The following is a 17,688-nucleotide window of genomic DNA, read 5'->3' on the forward strand; positions in this document are numbered from 1 at the left end:
TGCCTATGTCTCTACCTCTCTCTCTCTCTCTCTCTGTGTCTCTCATGAATAAATAAAATCTTAAAAAAAAAAAGAAGTGCTACGTAGAGTATTTTTAAAGAACCAAAGAATAAAAACACAGACTTGAAGCAGCCACAGAAATCAATAGAAAGAGTCAGAAAGTCATAGGAGGAAAAAGGCCAAAAAACCAAAAAGAAAAAAAAAATTTTTTTCTAGAAATACCAAATAGTAGTATTGAATTTTTTTAAGCATATGAGATAAAAGATCAATAAATACAGCTGAAGAGAGAATGAGTAAACTTGATGATATATTTGAGAAGTCGACATAGAAAGACAGAAAATAGTAAAGGAAATGAAAACACAATATAGTGGAAAAAAGATTTAGCCTCTACCTTTAGGAGTCTCAGAAGGAGAGTGTAAAGAAAATGAAGGAAGCCAATATCTGATGATGTTGGCTGAGAAATCTGCAGAATTAATGACAAAAATAAGAGAACACTATGGGAAATTTTATACCTACAGATTAGAAAATACAGATGAAACAAGTTTTTAAATATAAAAGACTACCCTGGAACATCAGTGTATGGTAAACCTTTATAGATACAAGAGCAAACAAATATTTATGGAAATTACATTGTACAACTCTGTGAAAATTAATTTGAACAACAGAATTAAGAGGGTAATTTGTTTAGAACATTATAACCTATTACCAAAAACAAATGCCAAAAGAGACAAAATATCTGCACAGAACAGTTGTAATGATAAAAGATATCAAAGCACTTTCCTTCGATAATCCACAAAGTCCAAATAGGTGAACAGGTAAGATAAACCAGAATTTTAAGGGAGTTATATGCTAATGCTATTGTAAGTATTTCAGAAGAAGAAATGGTTCGCCGGGACACCTGCACCCCAATGTTTACAGCAGCAATGTCCACAATAGCCAAACTGTGGAAGGAGCCTCAGTGTCCATCAAAGGATGAATGGATAAAGAAGATGTGGTTTATGTATACAATGGAATATTACTCAGCCATTAGAAACGACAAATACCCACCATTTGCTTCAACGTGGATGGAACTGGAGAGTATTATGCTGAGTGAAGTAAGTCAATCAGAGAAGGACAAACAGTGTATGTTCTCCTTCATTTGGGGAATATAAACAATAGTGAAAGGAAATATAAGGGAAGGGAGAAGAAATGTGTGGGAAATATCAGAAAGGGAGACAGAACATAAAGACTCCTAACTCTGGGAAACAAACTAGGGGTGGTGGAAGGGGAGGAGGGCGGGGGGTGGGAGGAATGGGTGACGGGCACTGAGGGGGGCACTTGACAGGATGAGCACTGGGTGTTATTCTGTATGTTGGTAAATTGAACACCAATAAAAAATAAATTTATTTAAAAAAAAAGAAGAAGAAATGGTTCTAAATTCTATTTATGAAACCAGAGTAACAATGACTTCAAAACCTGAAAAAAGTGGAACAATTATTTAAATTTATGATGAAATTGTGAGGATGAAAAATAGTACTAAGAAATACATAGGGGCAGCCCCAGTGGTACAGCGGTTTAGCGCCGCCTGCAGCCCAGGGCCTGATTCAGGAGACCCTGGATCGAGTCCCACATCAGGCTCTCTGCATGGAGCCTGCTTCTCCCTCTGCCTGTGTCTCTGCCTCTCTCTCTCTCTGCATCTCTATGAATAAAAAATAAAATCTTAAAAAAAAAAAAAAGAAATACATAGACATAATTCAACTATATACTACATAAAGGAAAAAATAATATGATGATCTCTTGTAAGAAAAGATTATTTTAACTACACAAGCATTAAAAAAACTTAAGGTGGCAAAAGGTACTTCAAAGAGGAATAACCAACTATGAAAAAATACTGGAAAAACATACAACAGATAAAAGACTAATCACATCAATACATTCACATTAAGAATTCAACAGAAAAAAGGGCTAAAGATGTAAACCATTTATAGAGAAATATAGACAGAATTTAAACATGTGAAAATATCCTTGACTTCACTCATAATAAAGGAAATACAAACTCAAAACAAAATGAATTGCTTTTCACCTATCAAATTGGCAAAGTTTTTAAAACTGCAAAGACTATGTTGGCAGAAATAGCTGGTAGAAGTAAGAATGTTATAGTTGCTTTGGAGGGCAAAAAAATCTTGGCAATATCTACCAAGTTATAAATATATGTGAATATATACGTGTATATATATGTTATCTATATGTATATAAATGTATATATATGTATATAGGTATACATGTGTGTATAAATACCTGTGCAGACAACTGTGTGCACAAATACATGACAAATGTAGCAGAAAATGGAAGCTAACAGAGAAATATCACTGACTTTAAAACTTACTGAGTAAAACAGCTGTAGCCATTACTGAAGTATGAGAGTAAAGCTAAAAATACAGTGGGAAATATGACCATGAGTACAAAATAAAATGCTAAGGCATTTATAATGGAAGGAAAAAGAGAAAGTAGAAAGAACTATAAATGTCAACAGTTTATTTGAACAATGCGAATTATGTGAATATCTGAATGTAAAAGGAAGGGATCCTATGTAACAAGGTGGGAAGAGAGGCTGAAGATGCTAGTAATAGAATGATTGTCAAAGTGAAGCTGGAAATGAATTAGGAAATGTTGGTATCTAGCACACAGGTAAAAAGGCCAACTAGTCCTTTAAGTTCTGTGGAAAGAAGAATGTTATCTAGAAAAGACATCTTAGGTTAATAAAGAATTCACACAAATTATCACTTAAAAGTCTCCAGTCTTTAGGAAAATATCTTTGAAGAACATTTCACTGGGGTCAACTAGTCAGGGATTAACCATTAAAGAGTCCTGGCCCCTCCTCACCTGTCTGTTCCCTCCCTAACTAACCTGGACAGTGTCTCCTTAACACTTCTTCCTCCACCACCCAAGGTTCTTCTTCTTGCTCCAACTTGAAAATCACATCAGGTTTGGTGAATGGACAGCCTGTCAAAGGAAAGTAACATAAAATTTGGGCATAAATTATCAGGAACAAAAAAAATCATTCAAGAATTGATGTTGGCTCAGGGAAACCAGGCTTTCTGAGGACAAGGACTTGGTTTCTGGGGACGCTGCCCCTGAAACATAAGCAAAAATGACCTTTTGTTTTGAAAGCTACAGCATGCACATTCATGTTAGCAGAGGCACTGAAAGGTCAAACTCATTCTAACATTAAAAGGTTCTGCACACTTCAGAAATTTTGGGGAAAAAAGGTACTTTACTTCCGGAATTTGAGTTATACAAGAAACTACCCTTACCCACTGTGATTAAGTTGTTATAGTTTTCTAGCATCACATTCCGGTACAGATTCCTTTGAGCAGGATCCAACTGCTGCCACTCTTCCTGGGTGAAGTCAATAGCCACATCTTTGAATGTCACTGTTCCCTGTAACAACATACTCCTACTCAATCTGAAGTCATCCATTTTAAATGATGTGGACAAAACATACTGAATCATGTTCTCATAGTATCCAAAGATAAGAAGTTATTTAAAAATTTACCCAGTTTTGTTGTTTTCTAAAAGCAAAACAAACCCAAAACATATTAGCAACATTCTGTCAGCTTATGTTCATTCACAGAATTAGCAAGCACATATCTTTAATACCTACCATGGATTAAAGAGATCTTGGGCACCAATTTATACTGAGTGTGGAAAATGGGGGGGGGGGAGGCGAATATAAAACTTTACTCAACTGGTTTGGGAACTCACTAGATGCCGGTGACTCACTGAAGCAGGAGTAAATGAAAAATGGATTTGGATGGAAGCAGAAGCTGGGAGAGAATGATATACACAATTTGAATCACAGTGGCAGTTAGATGTATTGTTCATTAGATCAGGAGAAATCTAGAAAAATGAGGATGTATTGTTCATAAGCCCTTATGTCTGCAGCCATGAAAATGGGATATGACTGCTAACAGAGTTTGCATATATTGAAAAAAGAGAATAACAAACAGCACTATAGAAATAACAGATAAAAAAGATTCACAAAGTTTTTAAAGTGGTCTGAATTAGAATTATAACTAGAACCATGAGAAGAGAGTATCAAGAAAGCTCTAGAATAAGTTCCAGAAATAAGACGCTGGTGATAAGTTTCATGACAGCAATATGATTTGTATTTAGAAATATAATGCAATATTCCTAGTTAAACTAAAATGTTCAAAAGAGTATAAACATAAGAAAAAATCTTCAACAGAAAAAGAACAAAGAGAGCTGTCCAATTTTTCTGCCTTTTGAGGAATTTCTATGAGAGACTGGGTGAGATAAAAAGAAATCACAATCCATGTTTCTAAGAATTTACTTCACATAGGTCTATGAATATGAACATCTACTAACACAAAGGGTTCAGAGTAGGCTGTGGGCTTGATAGGAGATCCTCTTTTGGAATCCTTTCTGATAAAGATTAAGGCCATTGACATAAACTGGTTTAAGAAACCAAAGTTCATATGCCTTAATAAGACATCCTTCATTTGTTTCCCTGCCTCAACAATTTGGTTTCCATCTATGGGCAAAAGTGCCTTTGTGGGAACTATCGGACAAAAGCATCATACATCAAGAGACTCAGAGGGAGACTAGCCTACTCATGCCTTAGGTAAAAGGCATATAAGACCTCAACCCCAGGTGTAGACTCTGTAGTGATCCATGAACCAACTCTACTCCTCTTAGTTGTGGTCCAGGATCCTTAGAAAAAAACTGTCTTAGACAATCACCCATGGACAAGAGAACTTTTATGGAAATCCAGTCTATAGAAAAGAAGTTCCAGAACACTGCTGGGAGCAAAAAATATGAGTTTAGACTTATCACAGAGGGTAAGAGGAACAGTTTGACTACTTACATCACCTATTCCCCAAGGCAGCACAACTTAGGACCATGGGGAATGTTCTTGGCCAATGAATTTATCTATGGAGGAAAGTGAGAGTGTATGAGTGAGCACTCAGTTTCCTAGCTATGTGAGACAGTGTCAAAGTGGCTCATTTCTCTCTGCAATTCTGAGCTGCATGACTGGAGGGGAGAAAGAGTTTGAGAGAATAGCAGGAGTCTTATAAGGCATTAAAGGGATACATATTTTACTGTATTGCAAACCCCACTAAGAAACTTGCTCACGAGCTGCTCCATGTACTTTGCCTACAGTTCCCCCTACCTCATGGGCAGCCTCAGAGTTCTGCAGGCCTCACCCCCACACCGTCCCACCCTGCAGCAGAGAGCCAGTCTAAATGCAGGCCAGGGAGAGGCCATAACATAAGCTTTAGTGCTGCCTTTGGAAAAACAAAAAGAGGCTGTCAGCAAGCAGCCTGATGTGCTGCAGGACCAAGAGAAGGCATACAAGCTTAAGAATTCTGTCACAAGAGAGGGCAGGAATAGTGGGGCAGGTAATTAATAGAAGTTCTGAGAAAGCCTCAGAATCCCTAGCAGTACAGATGAAAGTTACTTCTGTCCTGAAGTACTTAATGACTGGAGGAGGTGACTGCTACTTTAAATATGAAGATAGCAATGCAAAACTTCAAGGAACATGAAAAAAATCATGGAAACATGATCTTACAAAAGATCATAATAATCTACCAGCAACTGATCGCAAAGACATGGAAACATAATTTTCCCAATAAAGAATTTAAAATAGCTGTTTTAAGGATACTCATGAGCTGTAAGAAAACACAAAAACATAATTTGATGATATTAGGAAAACATACATAACAAAATGTTAAATTTCACAGAGAAATCATAAAAAAGAAATTCTGGAGAAGAATACAATAAATGAAATGAAAATGCACTGAAAAGCATCAACAGCACAACGGATTAGATAGAAGAAAGAATGTGAATTAGAAGGCATTGTAAATTATCTACTCAGAGGACAGAAAGAGTAAAGAAAGTCTGTATGAATTATGGTGCATTATCAAATGAATCAATATCCACCTTATGAGAATCTCAGAATGTGAAGAGTAAGAAAAAGGGGAGAAAGCCTATTTAAAGAAATAATGTCTGAAAACTTCCAAGTCTGAAGAGATTTTTGATATCCAAGTTCATGAAGCTCAAACTCAATTCTAAAAAATCCTCTCCAAGACATACTAAAATAAACTGTCAGAAATCAAAAACAAAAAGAATCTTAAAAATATCAAGAAAAAGAAGCTTGTAAATTACAGAGAACCCCCATGAGACTAACAGATTTTTCAGCAGAAATCTTACAGGCCAGGAGAGAAGAGGATGATGTACTCAAATAACTGGAGGAAAAAGCCACAAACCAAGAATACACTATCCACCAAAGTTGTCCTCCAGAAATGAAGGAAAAAGAAAGACTTTTTCCCATTAAACAAGAGTTGAGGGAGTTCATCACCACAAGAACTACTTCCCAAGAAATGCTAAAAGAAGTTCTTCAAGCTGAAATGAGACACTAATTAGTAATATGAAGACAAAGGTATGTAATACACTGGTAGAAGTAAATATATAGATGAATTCAGGAAACTTTAATACTGTAACATAGTGTGTTAAACATTTAACTCTAGTATAAAGGACAAGAACGTCAAAAATAACTATAGCTATAATAGCTTGTATATGAATACAAAACTGTGACATCAAAAAAATTAAAAAGGGGAGTAAAAAGTAGAGTATTTTTGTCTCTGATCAAAGTTAAGTTGTCAAAAAAAAAAAAAACTCAACAAAGTTGTCACCAGCAAAAAACAGAATATCTATAAAGTGTTTTATGTAAGCTTCATGGTAACCATAAACCAAACCTACAGCAGATAAAGATAAAAAAAAGGGAACCAGAGCATACCATTACATAAAATCATTCACAAAAGAAAGCAGCAAGAGATGAAGAAAACAACAGTGGAACCACAGAACAGCCAGAAAACTATGAATGCAATTACATAAGTCCTTACCTATATAATAATTATGCAAATGTGTATGAACTTTTCAGAAGTCACAGTGTTTGGATGGATAAAAAATAAGACCCGAGGATCCCTGGGTGGCTCGGCGGTTTGGCGCCTGTCTTTGGCCCAGGGTGTGATCCTGGAGTCCGGGGATCAAATCCCACATCGGGCTCCTTGTATGAAGCCTGCTTCTCCCTCTGCCTGCCTGCCTGCCTGCCTGTCTCTCTCTCTCTCATTATTAAATGAATAAAATCCTTAAAAAAAAAATAAGACCCAACTACATGCTGTGTATAAGAGACCTACTTAAGTTTTAAGGACATACATGGCTTCAAAGAAAAGGCATGATAAAAGATATACCACACTTGTGGAAACCTAGAGAGCAGAGGTAGCTATACTTGTATCAGACAAAACAGACTTTAAGCCAAAAACTGTAATAAGAGACAAAGAAGGTCATAAAATGATTAAAAAGTCAATTCAGCAAGAGGATCTAACAATCATAAATACATATATACACAATGTTGGCGCACCAAAACATTAAGCAAATATTAACATCTGAAGAGAGAACTAGAAAATAATGTAAGAATTGTACGGGGCTTCGCTTTTAATCATGGATATATCATCCAGACAAAAAAATCAAATTAAGGGCAGCCCTCGTGGCCCAGCAGTTTAGCGCTGTCTTCGGCCTGGGGTGTGATCCTGGAGACCTGGGATCAAGTCCCATGTCAGGTTCCCTGCATGGAGCCTGCTTCTCCCTCTACCTGTCTCTCTCTCTCTCTCTCTCTCTCTCTCTTGCTCGCTCTCACTCTATCTCTATCTCTGTCATGAATAAATAAATAAAATCTTTAAAAAAATCAAATAAGGAAAACACTGAATTTCAACTATACTTTAAACCAAATGGACCTAAAAGACACATACAGAATATTCCATCCAAAAGCACCAGAATACATATTCTTTTCAAGTGTACACTTAACATTCTCCAGGACAGATCTTTTGATAGGTTAGAAAATAAGTCTTAGTAAATCAAAGAAGAGTGAAATCATAAGAGGCATCTTTTCTGACCAAAACAGAATGAAACTAGGAAACAATAGCAGGAGGAGAGCTGGAAAAATCACAAATACGTAGAAATTAAACATCACACTCCAACAATCAATGGGTTAAGAAAGAAATCAGAAGGAAAATTAAAATATATCTGAAATGAAAATGGAAATACAACATATCAAAACCTATGGGATACAGCAAATTAGTACTAAAAGAAAGTAAATAGGAATAAATAACACAAAAACACAAACATAACTGTTCTCTTGAAGGAACTAGGGAAAAGAACAAACCAAGTAAAAAGCAGAAGTAAAGAAATAAAGACTAGGGCAGAAATAAATTAAACATAAACCAGGAAAACAATAGAAAAGACCAATGAAACTAAGGGCTAGTATTTTTCTGACAAACATAAAAAAAAAATTAGAAGAGTCAAATAAAATCAGAACTGAAAGAGGAGACATTACAATTCCTACCACAGAAATACAAAGGATAATCAGAGACTACTATGAACAATTAATAAAACACCAACAGATTAGATAACCTAGAAGAAACGGATAAATTCCTAAAAACACCATTTACCAAGACTGAATCATGAAGAAACAACATCTGAATGGACTCATAACAAGAAAAGAGATTAAATCAGTAATCAAAAATCTCCCAAAAGAGAAGAGCCCAGGATTAGATGGTTTTCCTGCTGAATTCCAACAAACATTTAAGAACTGGCAAAATTTTTTCTGAAATTCTTCTAAAAATTGAAGAACAGGGCAGCCGCCTGCAGCCCAGGGTGTGATCCTGGAGACCCAGAATCGAGTCCCGCGATGGGCTTCCTGCATGGAGCCTGTTTCTCCCTCTGCCCGTGTCTCTGCCTCTCTCTCGCTCTCTCTGAATGAATAAATAAATAAATCTTTAAAAAAAATAAAATAAATAAAAATTGAAGAACAGTCCCAACCTCATTTTTTGAGACCAGCCATACCCTGTTACCAAAGCATATAAGGACATTAGAAGAGAAAACTACAGGCCAATATAATAGCAAACCAAATATATTAGCACTGTACTAACAAACTAATATATTAACAAACCAAATTCAACAGTTAAAAGGATCATACGTTGTCATCAAGTTGGACTCTTATTCCTAGGATGCAAGGATGGATCACCATATGCAAATCAATAAATGGGATATATATATTATCAGAATAAATGATAAAACCATATGATCATCTCAACAGATACAGGAAAAAGAAGATAGAGAAAAACGCATTTTACAATAATTCTCAAGAAAGTGAGTATGGAAATAAAATATCTCAACATAATAAATGATATAAATGACAAGCCTACAGGTAACATCATATTTAATGGTAAAAGGTCAATAACAAGATGAAGGTATCCATTCTCACCACTCCTATCCAACATAGTCCTGGAAGTCCTAGCAGGACTTAGGCAAGAAAAAGAAATAGAAGGTACACAAATAGAAAAGAAAGCAGTAAAAACAGTGTTTGTTTACAGATGATATGATCTTACATATAAAAAAATCTCCTAAAGACACCACCAAAAATTGTTAAAACTAATCAGTGAATTCAGTGAAGTTGCAGGATATGAAATCAAAATACAGATATCAGTTAAATCTATACACTACCAACAAAGTATCTGTAAAAATAGAAAATAGGGAAAATCCCATTCATAATACCATCACAAACAATAAAATACTTTGGAATAAATTTAACCAAGGACATGAAAGAGCTGTACAGTATTACAACACTTTGATGAAAGAAGTGGGAGAGAAGACACAATGAAATGCAAAGATACCCTGTATTCATGGATCAGAAGAATTAATATTGTTAAAATGTCCATACTTCCCAAAACCATCTATTGATTCAATGAAATCCCTATCAAAATTCCTTTTTTTCCCCATAGAAATAGGGAAAAAAACCCAAACATTAAAATCTGTATGGACCACACAAGATCCCACATACCTTAAGCAATCCTGAGAAAGAACAAAGTTGGAGGCATCACCTTTTCTGGTTTCAAACTATAATACAAAGTTACAATAATCAAAATAGTATGATACTGGCATAAAAATAGATGTAAAGGCTAATCAATGCCAAGAGTACAGAAATAAACCCATACACACAAGGTCATTTAATATATATTTTTTAAGATTTTATTTATTTATTCATGACAGACACAGAGAGAGAGAGAAAGAGGCAGAGACACAGGCAGAGGGAGAAGCAGGCTCCATGCAGGGAACCCTATGTGGGACTCGATCCCGGGTCTCCAGGATCATGCCCAAGGCTGAAGGTGGCACTAAACTGCTGAGCCACTGGGGCTGCCTGGTCAATTAATATTTAATAAGGGAATCAAAAATACTCATGGGGAAAAGATAGTCTGTTCAATAAATGGTGCTGGGAAAACTGGATAATTGCATGTAGAAGAATGAAATTGAACCCCTAGTACAACATTCACTAAAATTGACTCAAAATGGGTTACTAACTTAAACATAATACTTGAAATTGTAAATCTCCTAAAAGAAAACACAGGGGAAAAGCTCCTTGACATTAGTTTTGGCAATGATTTTTTGGATATGATATCAAAAACATAAACAACAAAAAGCAAAAATAAAGGGGGACAACAGCAAACTAAGGCTTCTACACAACAAAGGAAACAATAAAGTATAAACATGATCAATATAGGAGAAATTATTTGCAAAATATGTATCTGACATGGGGTTAATATCCAAAATATACTATCAACTCATACAACTCAATAGTAAAACATCAGTCTCATTAAAAACTGACTGGAGACCTGAGCAGACTTTTTCCAAAGAAAACCTACAAATGGCCAAAAGGTATATAAAAAGGTATATGACATCACTAGTCATAAGGGAAATAATGATTTCCTCAACTACAATGAGGTATCAAATCTGTTATAATGGCTGTCATCAAAAAGACAACAGATAAGAGTTGATGAGGACGTGGAGAAAAGGGAACCCTTGTGCACTGTCAGTGATATAGCCGCTATGGAAAAGAGTATGGAGGTTCCTTAAAAAAGTAAAACTAGAATTGCTGGGGATCCCTGGGTGGCGCAGCGGTTTGGCGCCTGCCTTTGGCCCAGGGCGCGATCCTGGAGACCCGGGATGGAATCCCACATCGGGCTCCCGTGCATGGAGCCTGCTTCTCCTTCTGCCTGTGTCTCTGCCTCTCTCTCTCTCTCTCTCTCTCTCTCTCTCTCTCTCTCTGTGTGACTATCATAAGTAAATAAAAATTAAAAAAAAAAAACACTAGAATTGCTGTATGATCCAGCAATTCTGTTCTGGGTATATATCCAAAGGAAGTGAAATCATCTTGAAAAAATATCTGCATTCCCACGTTCACTGTAGCATTATTCACAATAGCCAAGATATGGAAACAACCTAAATGTCTATGATTGAATAAATAAAAAGAAGATATGGTATGTACACACACAGACGCACACACATACACACAATGCAGTATTATTCAGCCATGAGGAAAGGAAATCCTGCCATCTGCAATACGGGTAGACCCTGAGGATATTATGCTAAGTGAAATAAGTGAGAGAGAGAAAGACAAATACCCTATGATCTCACTTATGTGAAATCTTAAAAAGCCAAATTCTTAGAAACAGAGTAGAGTGGTGGTACCAGGGTTTGGGAAGTGGGGGAAGCGGGGAGATGTCAGTCAATGGGTATAAACTTCTAATTATAAGGTGAGTAATTTCTAGGGATTTAATTTACAGAACAAGGTGATTACAGTTAAGAATACGTATTATATACTTGGAATTTGCTAAGAGAGTAGGTCTTAAATGTTCTGAACATTAAAAAAAAGATGGAAATTATGTGACAAGATGGAGATGTTAGCTGATCCTGTGGAGGTAATGATTTTGTAATATACAAGTATCTCAAATCAAAACCTTTTATTATTTTTTTAAGTAAGCTCTATGTCCAATGTGAAGGTCAAACTCACAACTCTGAGAACAAGAGCTGCATGTTCTGATTGAGACGAGGTACCCCACCACTGTACATTTTAAACTAACACAGTATTCTATGTAAAGTATCTCAATAAAGCTAAAGAAAAAAATTTGTTAAAAAGAAAGCAAAGTGTTATATTTTTAAGACCCTGAAATTCTGGGAGTTGTTGAAAATTCCCCTTAACTGGGATAAAGACCAAACTAAGCTTGGACAAAGCACTTAGTTAAGAAGAAGAGCTGAAGAAAAAAAAAAAAGTAGAGCTGAGGAGAAAACATAATGGAGAAAGCTGGTCCTTGTATAATGGTTTCACTAATCACAGTGAAGGACAGGAACATATAAGATGAATTCTTGGGGTGCCTGGGTGGCTCAGTCAGTTGAGCATCTGCCTTTGGTTCAGGTCACGGTCCCAGGGTTCTGGGATTGAGCCCCATGTTGGGCTCCCTACTCAGCAGGGAGCCTAGCTTCTCCCTCTCCCTCTGCTACTTCCCCTGCTTGCGCTCTTTCACTCTCTCTGTGTCAAATAAGTAAAATCTTTTTATTTTATTTTTTATTTTATTTTTTTTAAAGATTTTATTTATTTATTCATAGAGATGCAGGGAGAGAAAGAGAGGCAGAGACACAGGCAGAGGGAGAAGCAGGCTCCATGCAGAGAGCCTGACATGGGACTCGATCTAGGGTCTCCAGGATCACACCCTGGGCTGCAGGCGGCGCTAAACTGCTGCGCCACTGGGGCTGCCCAGTAAAATCTTTTTTAAAAAAATAGATGAATTCTCTTCATAATACTGCCTCAGCCTCCGATTTCTCCTCAGGAAGATGGACCAATAAACTAGTAAATAAAACTTAAAAACCAACACGGCAGATTTGGTAAGAAAATCCTAACTGCACCCAGGCTCAAGACTGAGAGAATTCAAAAAGAAAATGAATAATTTCAAAGGTAATATGGGAAGAAGGAGGAAAGATGGCAGAGTAGGGTGATCCTGAGCTCACCACCTCATCCTACTGAGGAAACAGCTACATCTAAGCGACTAACTGAAAATAATGTGAAGACTGATAGAACAGGCCTTCCACAGCCAATTATAGAGAGAAGGCCTTTGAAAGGGTAAGAGAAATGGACATGTGGTTGAGAACCAAACCTCTGGCATGAATGACTAACCATAAACTTGAGGGACATCACAAGCATGGAGAAGTGATAGGATCAGACCCCATACCAAGCACCCCAGGTACTGGAGATCTGCACTGGGAAGAGTCCCCATAAACCCTAGACTTGAAAACCAGCAGGGCTTAACTTCAGGAGCTTTAAAAATCAGTGGGATTAGCTCCAGGAGAGCTGGAGGGCAGTAGGAAGCTGCCCTTGAAAGAGCCAGAATACTAATTGGCCTGAGACATAGCACAGAAACAGTAGTGCTTGGAGTATATGTGAAGATTATTGAATAATCTTAGAAAGTGTGCTGGAGGGACAGGGAACAAAAATGCTGGTAAGAGCCATTTCTCTTCCCCTCCCCCAACCCAGATAAACCAGAGGCTTGTGAAAGCCAACACTAACCCTCTCTATCTACCCTGCTAGTACTGTGCCCCAACCTAAGGTCCCCCTGTCAACCTTCCCCATCCACCTCATCCACCTCAGTAGGCATCCCTCTGAAACAGCTCCTACCTCCTCTCCCTGGCAGACAGCTCTGGACAGACTTGTGCCACTCCTAACTGACTCTTGCCCTGGGGAGGAAGATCAATAGCCCCACACACCAGTGCACATGCAGTTCCTGCAGAAGGATCTCTTAGCTGTTGTGCAGGCAGCAAACCCTGCCCTTCAGTTTGCCTGCAGATGCGACAGGCTAATTGTAGACAGGCAGGCTAAAAGTTTGCCCTACTCAGCAACAAGCCCATGTTGGTGGCAGCCAGGTCCCTCAACAATTCAGGGAGAAAATCCTGCTCAGTGTGCCCACAAGCAAAGCAGGTCATTGCAAATAGCTTGGCTGAAGGCAAATACAGCTAGGCACAAGAGGAGGGAGCATGAAGCCTACAGAGAGGACACCACTGGAGCACCTTGGTCCTACTCACCAGTAAGGGTTGCATTATAGGGAACCAGACTACTTTTTTTTTTTAAACATTCTATTTATTTATTCATAGGGACACTGAAGGCAGCGCTAAACTGCTGAGCCACAAGGGCTGCCCGGAACCAGACTACTTCTACAGTAGTCCTCAACTTTCAAGACCAAGAGATGTAGCTGACCTACTTAATATATACACAAAAAGTACACAGAAAGTTAGAAATGAGACGGAAGACTATGTCCCAAATGAAAGTACAAGACAAAATCAGAGTAAAAAAGTGAAACTAAATGGAGATAAGCAATAAACTTGATAAAGAATCCAAAGTAATGATCATAAAGATTCTGACTGGACATGAGAAAAGGATGGATGATCTCAGAAGTCAAGGAAGGGATAAAAAGTATGAAAAAGAACCAGTCAGGGGATCCCTGGGTGGCGCAGCAGTTTGGCGCCTGCCTTTGGCCCAGGGCGCGATCCTGGAGACCCGGGATCGAATCCCACGTCGGGCTTCCGATGCATGGAGCCTGCTTCTCCCTCTGCCTGTGTCTCTGCCCCTCTCTCTCTCTCTGTGACTATCATGAATAAATAAATAAAATCTTTAAAAAAAAAAAAAAAAAAAAAGAACCAGTCAGGGCAGCCTGGGTGGCTCAGCAGTTTGGCACCTGCCTTCAGTCCAGGGCGTGATCCCGGAGTCCCGGGATCTAGTCCTGTGTCGGGTTCCCTGCATGGAGCCTGTTTCTCTCTCTGCCTTTGTCTTTGTCTTTGTCTCTCTCTCTCTCTCTCTCTGTGCCTCTCATGAATAAATGGATACAATCTTTTTTTAAAAAAGGGAAAAATGGATAAATAATACAATAGTAGTAAAAGGTTTAAATCCACTTACAACAATGGACAGATCATTCAGAGAAATTCAACTAGGAAACAGCGGCTCCAAATGACACATTAGACCAGATGGACCTAACAGATATATACAACATGACTTTCAAAAACAGCAGAGTAGGGGATCCCTGGGTGGCTCAGCGGTTTAGCGCCTGCCTTTGGCCCAGGGCGTGATCCTGGAGTCCCAGGATCGAGTCCCGCATCGGGCTCCCGGCATGGAGCCTGTTTCTCCCTCCTCCTGTGTCTCTGTCTCTGTCTCTGCCTCTCTCTCTCTCTCTCTCTCTCATAAATCAATCAATCAATCAATCTTAAAAAAAAAAAACAGCAGAGTACATCTTATGTTCAAGTGCACATGGAAAATTCTCTAGGACAGATCACATTTAGGCTTCAAAAGAAGTCTCAATAAATTTAAGAAGACTGAAATCATATTAAGCATGTTTTCCAACTCAACAGTATGAAAATAGAAAAAAAACTGAAAAAAAGAAAACTGAGAAAAAGAAACAGATGTATGCTAAACAACATGTTTACAACAACCATGTTAAAACAACCAATGGGTCCACAAAGAAATCAGTGAGGAAATTAAAAAATATTTGAAGACAAATGAAGATGAAAACACAACAGTCCAAAATTTGGGGGAATGTTGCAAAAGCTGTTAGAAGAGAGAAGTTTATAGTGATTCAGGCCTACCTCAAGAATCAAGAAAAATCTCAAATAAACAACCTAATCTTACACTTCAAGGAGTTAGAAAAAGAACAAATGAAGCCTAAAGCCAGCAGAAGAAAGGAAATGATAAAGATAAGAAAAATAAAAAGGATATAGAAACTAAAAAAAAAAAACAGCAGAAAAGATCACTAAAACTAAGAGTTATATCTTTGAAAAAATTAATAGAATTGATAAACCTCTAGCCAGACTTATCAAAAAGAGATTTCCCAAATAAATAAAATCGCAAATGAGAGAAGTAACAACCAATACCACAGAAATACAAATAATTATGAGTATTATGAAAAATTATATGCCAAAAAATTGGAGAACCTGTAAGAATTGGATAAATTCCTCCAACATATAAACAACCAAAACTGAAACAAGAATAGAAAATCTGAACAGATTAAAAAAAAATCCAGCAAAGAAATGGAATCAGTAATCAAAAAACTCCCAACAAACAAAAATCCAGACCACATGGCTTCATGGTGAATTTTACCAGACATTTAAAGAAGAGTTAATACTTATTCTTCTCAAACTATTCCAAAAAGTAGAAAAGGAAGGAAACTTTCAAATTCACTCTATGAGACCAGATTACCCTGATACCAAAATCAGATAAAGACATTACTAAAAAAGAGAACTACAGGCCAATATCCCTGATGAACATAGATACAAAAAATCTCAATAAAATACTAATCGAATCCAATAATACATTTAAAATATCATTCATCACAGTCAATTGGGATTTATTACTGCGTTGCAAGGGTGGTTCAATATTCACAAATCAATCAACATGATACTTTACATTAATAAAAGAACAGATAAGAACCACATGATCATTTCAGTAGATGCAGAAAAAGCATCTGACAAGTACAACATCCATTCACTCTACAAACCCTCAAAAAAGTAGGATTAGAGGGAACGTATCAACATAATAAAGGCCAAATATGAAAAACCCACAACAAATATTCTATATGAGGAAAAACAGAGCTTTTCCTCTACTGTCAGGAACAAGACAGGAATGTCCACTCTCAACAGTTTTATTTAACATAGTCCTGGAAATCTTACCCACAGCAATCTGACAACAAAAAGAAATAAAAGGCATTCAAATCAGGAAAGAGAAAGTAAAACTTTTACTATTTACAGATAACACGATACTATATATAGAAAACCCAAAAGACTCCACAAAAAAAACCCGGCTAGAACTGATAAATTAATTCAGTAAAGCCACAGGATACAAAAATCAATCTACAGAACTCTGTTGCATTTCTATATTCCAATAATGAAGCAGCAGAAAGAGAAATCAAGTCATCAATCCCACTTAAAACTGTCCCCAAAACAGTAAGATGCCTAGGAATAAACCTATCCAAAGAGGCAGAAGACCTGTACTCTGAAAACTATAAAACACTGATAAAAGAAATTAAAGATGACACAAAGAAATAGATATTCCATGCTCACGGATTGGAAGAACGAATATTGCTAAAATGTCTGTGCTACTCAAAGCAATCTACACATTTAATACAATTGCTAGCAAAAAATATCAACAGCATTTTTCATAGAAATAGAGCAAACAATCCTAAAATTTGTATGGAACCACAAAAGACTCAGAATAGAAAAGCAACTGAAAAAAAAAAGTTGGAGGCATCATATTCTGGACTTCAGGTTGCATATTATAAAGATGCAATAATCAAAACAGTATAGTACTGCACAAAAACATATAGATCAGAGGAAAAGAAAACCCAGAAACGAACCCTCAACTATATGGTCAATCTTTGACAAAGCAGAAAAGAATATCTAAATGGGAAAAATATCTTTTCAACAAATGGTGTTGGGACAGCAAAACATAAAATGAAAACACTAATTCAAAAAGATACATACACCCCTATGTCTACTGTAGCCTTCTTTATAATAGCCAAGATATGGAAGCAACCCTAGTGTCTACTGATAGATGAATGGATAAAGAAAATGAGATATACATACATATATACACATTATACACACATACATATATATACACACATATATATGTGATGGAATATTACTCAGCCATAAAAAATGAGATCTTTTAAAAAAATGAGATCTTGCCATTTCAACTGACGGATCCAGAGGATATTATGCTTAGTGAAATAAGCCAGAGAAGGAAAAACAAATATCAGC

The 17,688-nt window shown here is 36.9% G+C and overlaps 2 protein-coding genes across 6 annotated transcripts in view; one reads left to right on the forward strand and one right to left on the reverse strand.

Annotated features, from left to right (window-relative positions):
• ZNF570 (zinc finger protein 570) overlaps window positions 1-17,688 on the forward strand; it is a 131,602-nt gene that overhangs the window by 55,703 nt on the left and 58,211 nt on the right. The gene's annotated exons all lie outside the window — the stretch shown is intronic.
• The window catches only part of ZNF569 (zinc finger protein 569), a 51,778-nt gene that overhangs the window by 8,144 nt on the left and 25,946 nt on the right, over window positions 1-17,688 (reverse strand). For 2 of the 3 annotated variants that reach the window (XM_072834118.1, XM_072834202.1), the window contains 2 exons: window positions 3,294-3,420; window positions 2,887-2,982 (listed from right to left, as the gene is read on the reverse strand). In XM_072834118.1, coding sequence (XP_072690219.1) covers window positions 2,887-2,982; window positions 3,294-3,420 — 223 coding nt within the window. Of the gene's footprint in view, window positions 1-2,886; window positions 2,983-3,293; window positions 3,421-9,901; window positions 9,958-17,688 lie in introns of all 3 variants that reach the window. The other variant, XM_072834277.1, reaches the window with a different exon arrangement.

The sequence above is a fragment of the Canis lupus genome, chromosome 1 (genome assembly GCF_048164855.1).
Source record: "Canis lupus baileyi chromosome 1, mCanLup2.hap1, whole genome shotgun sequence".
NCBI lineage: Eukaryota > Metazoa > Chordata > Mammalia > Carnivora > Canidae > Canis > Canis lupus.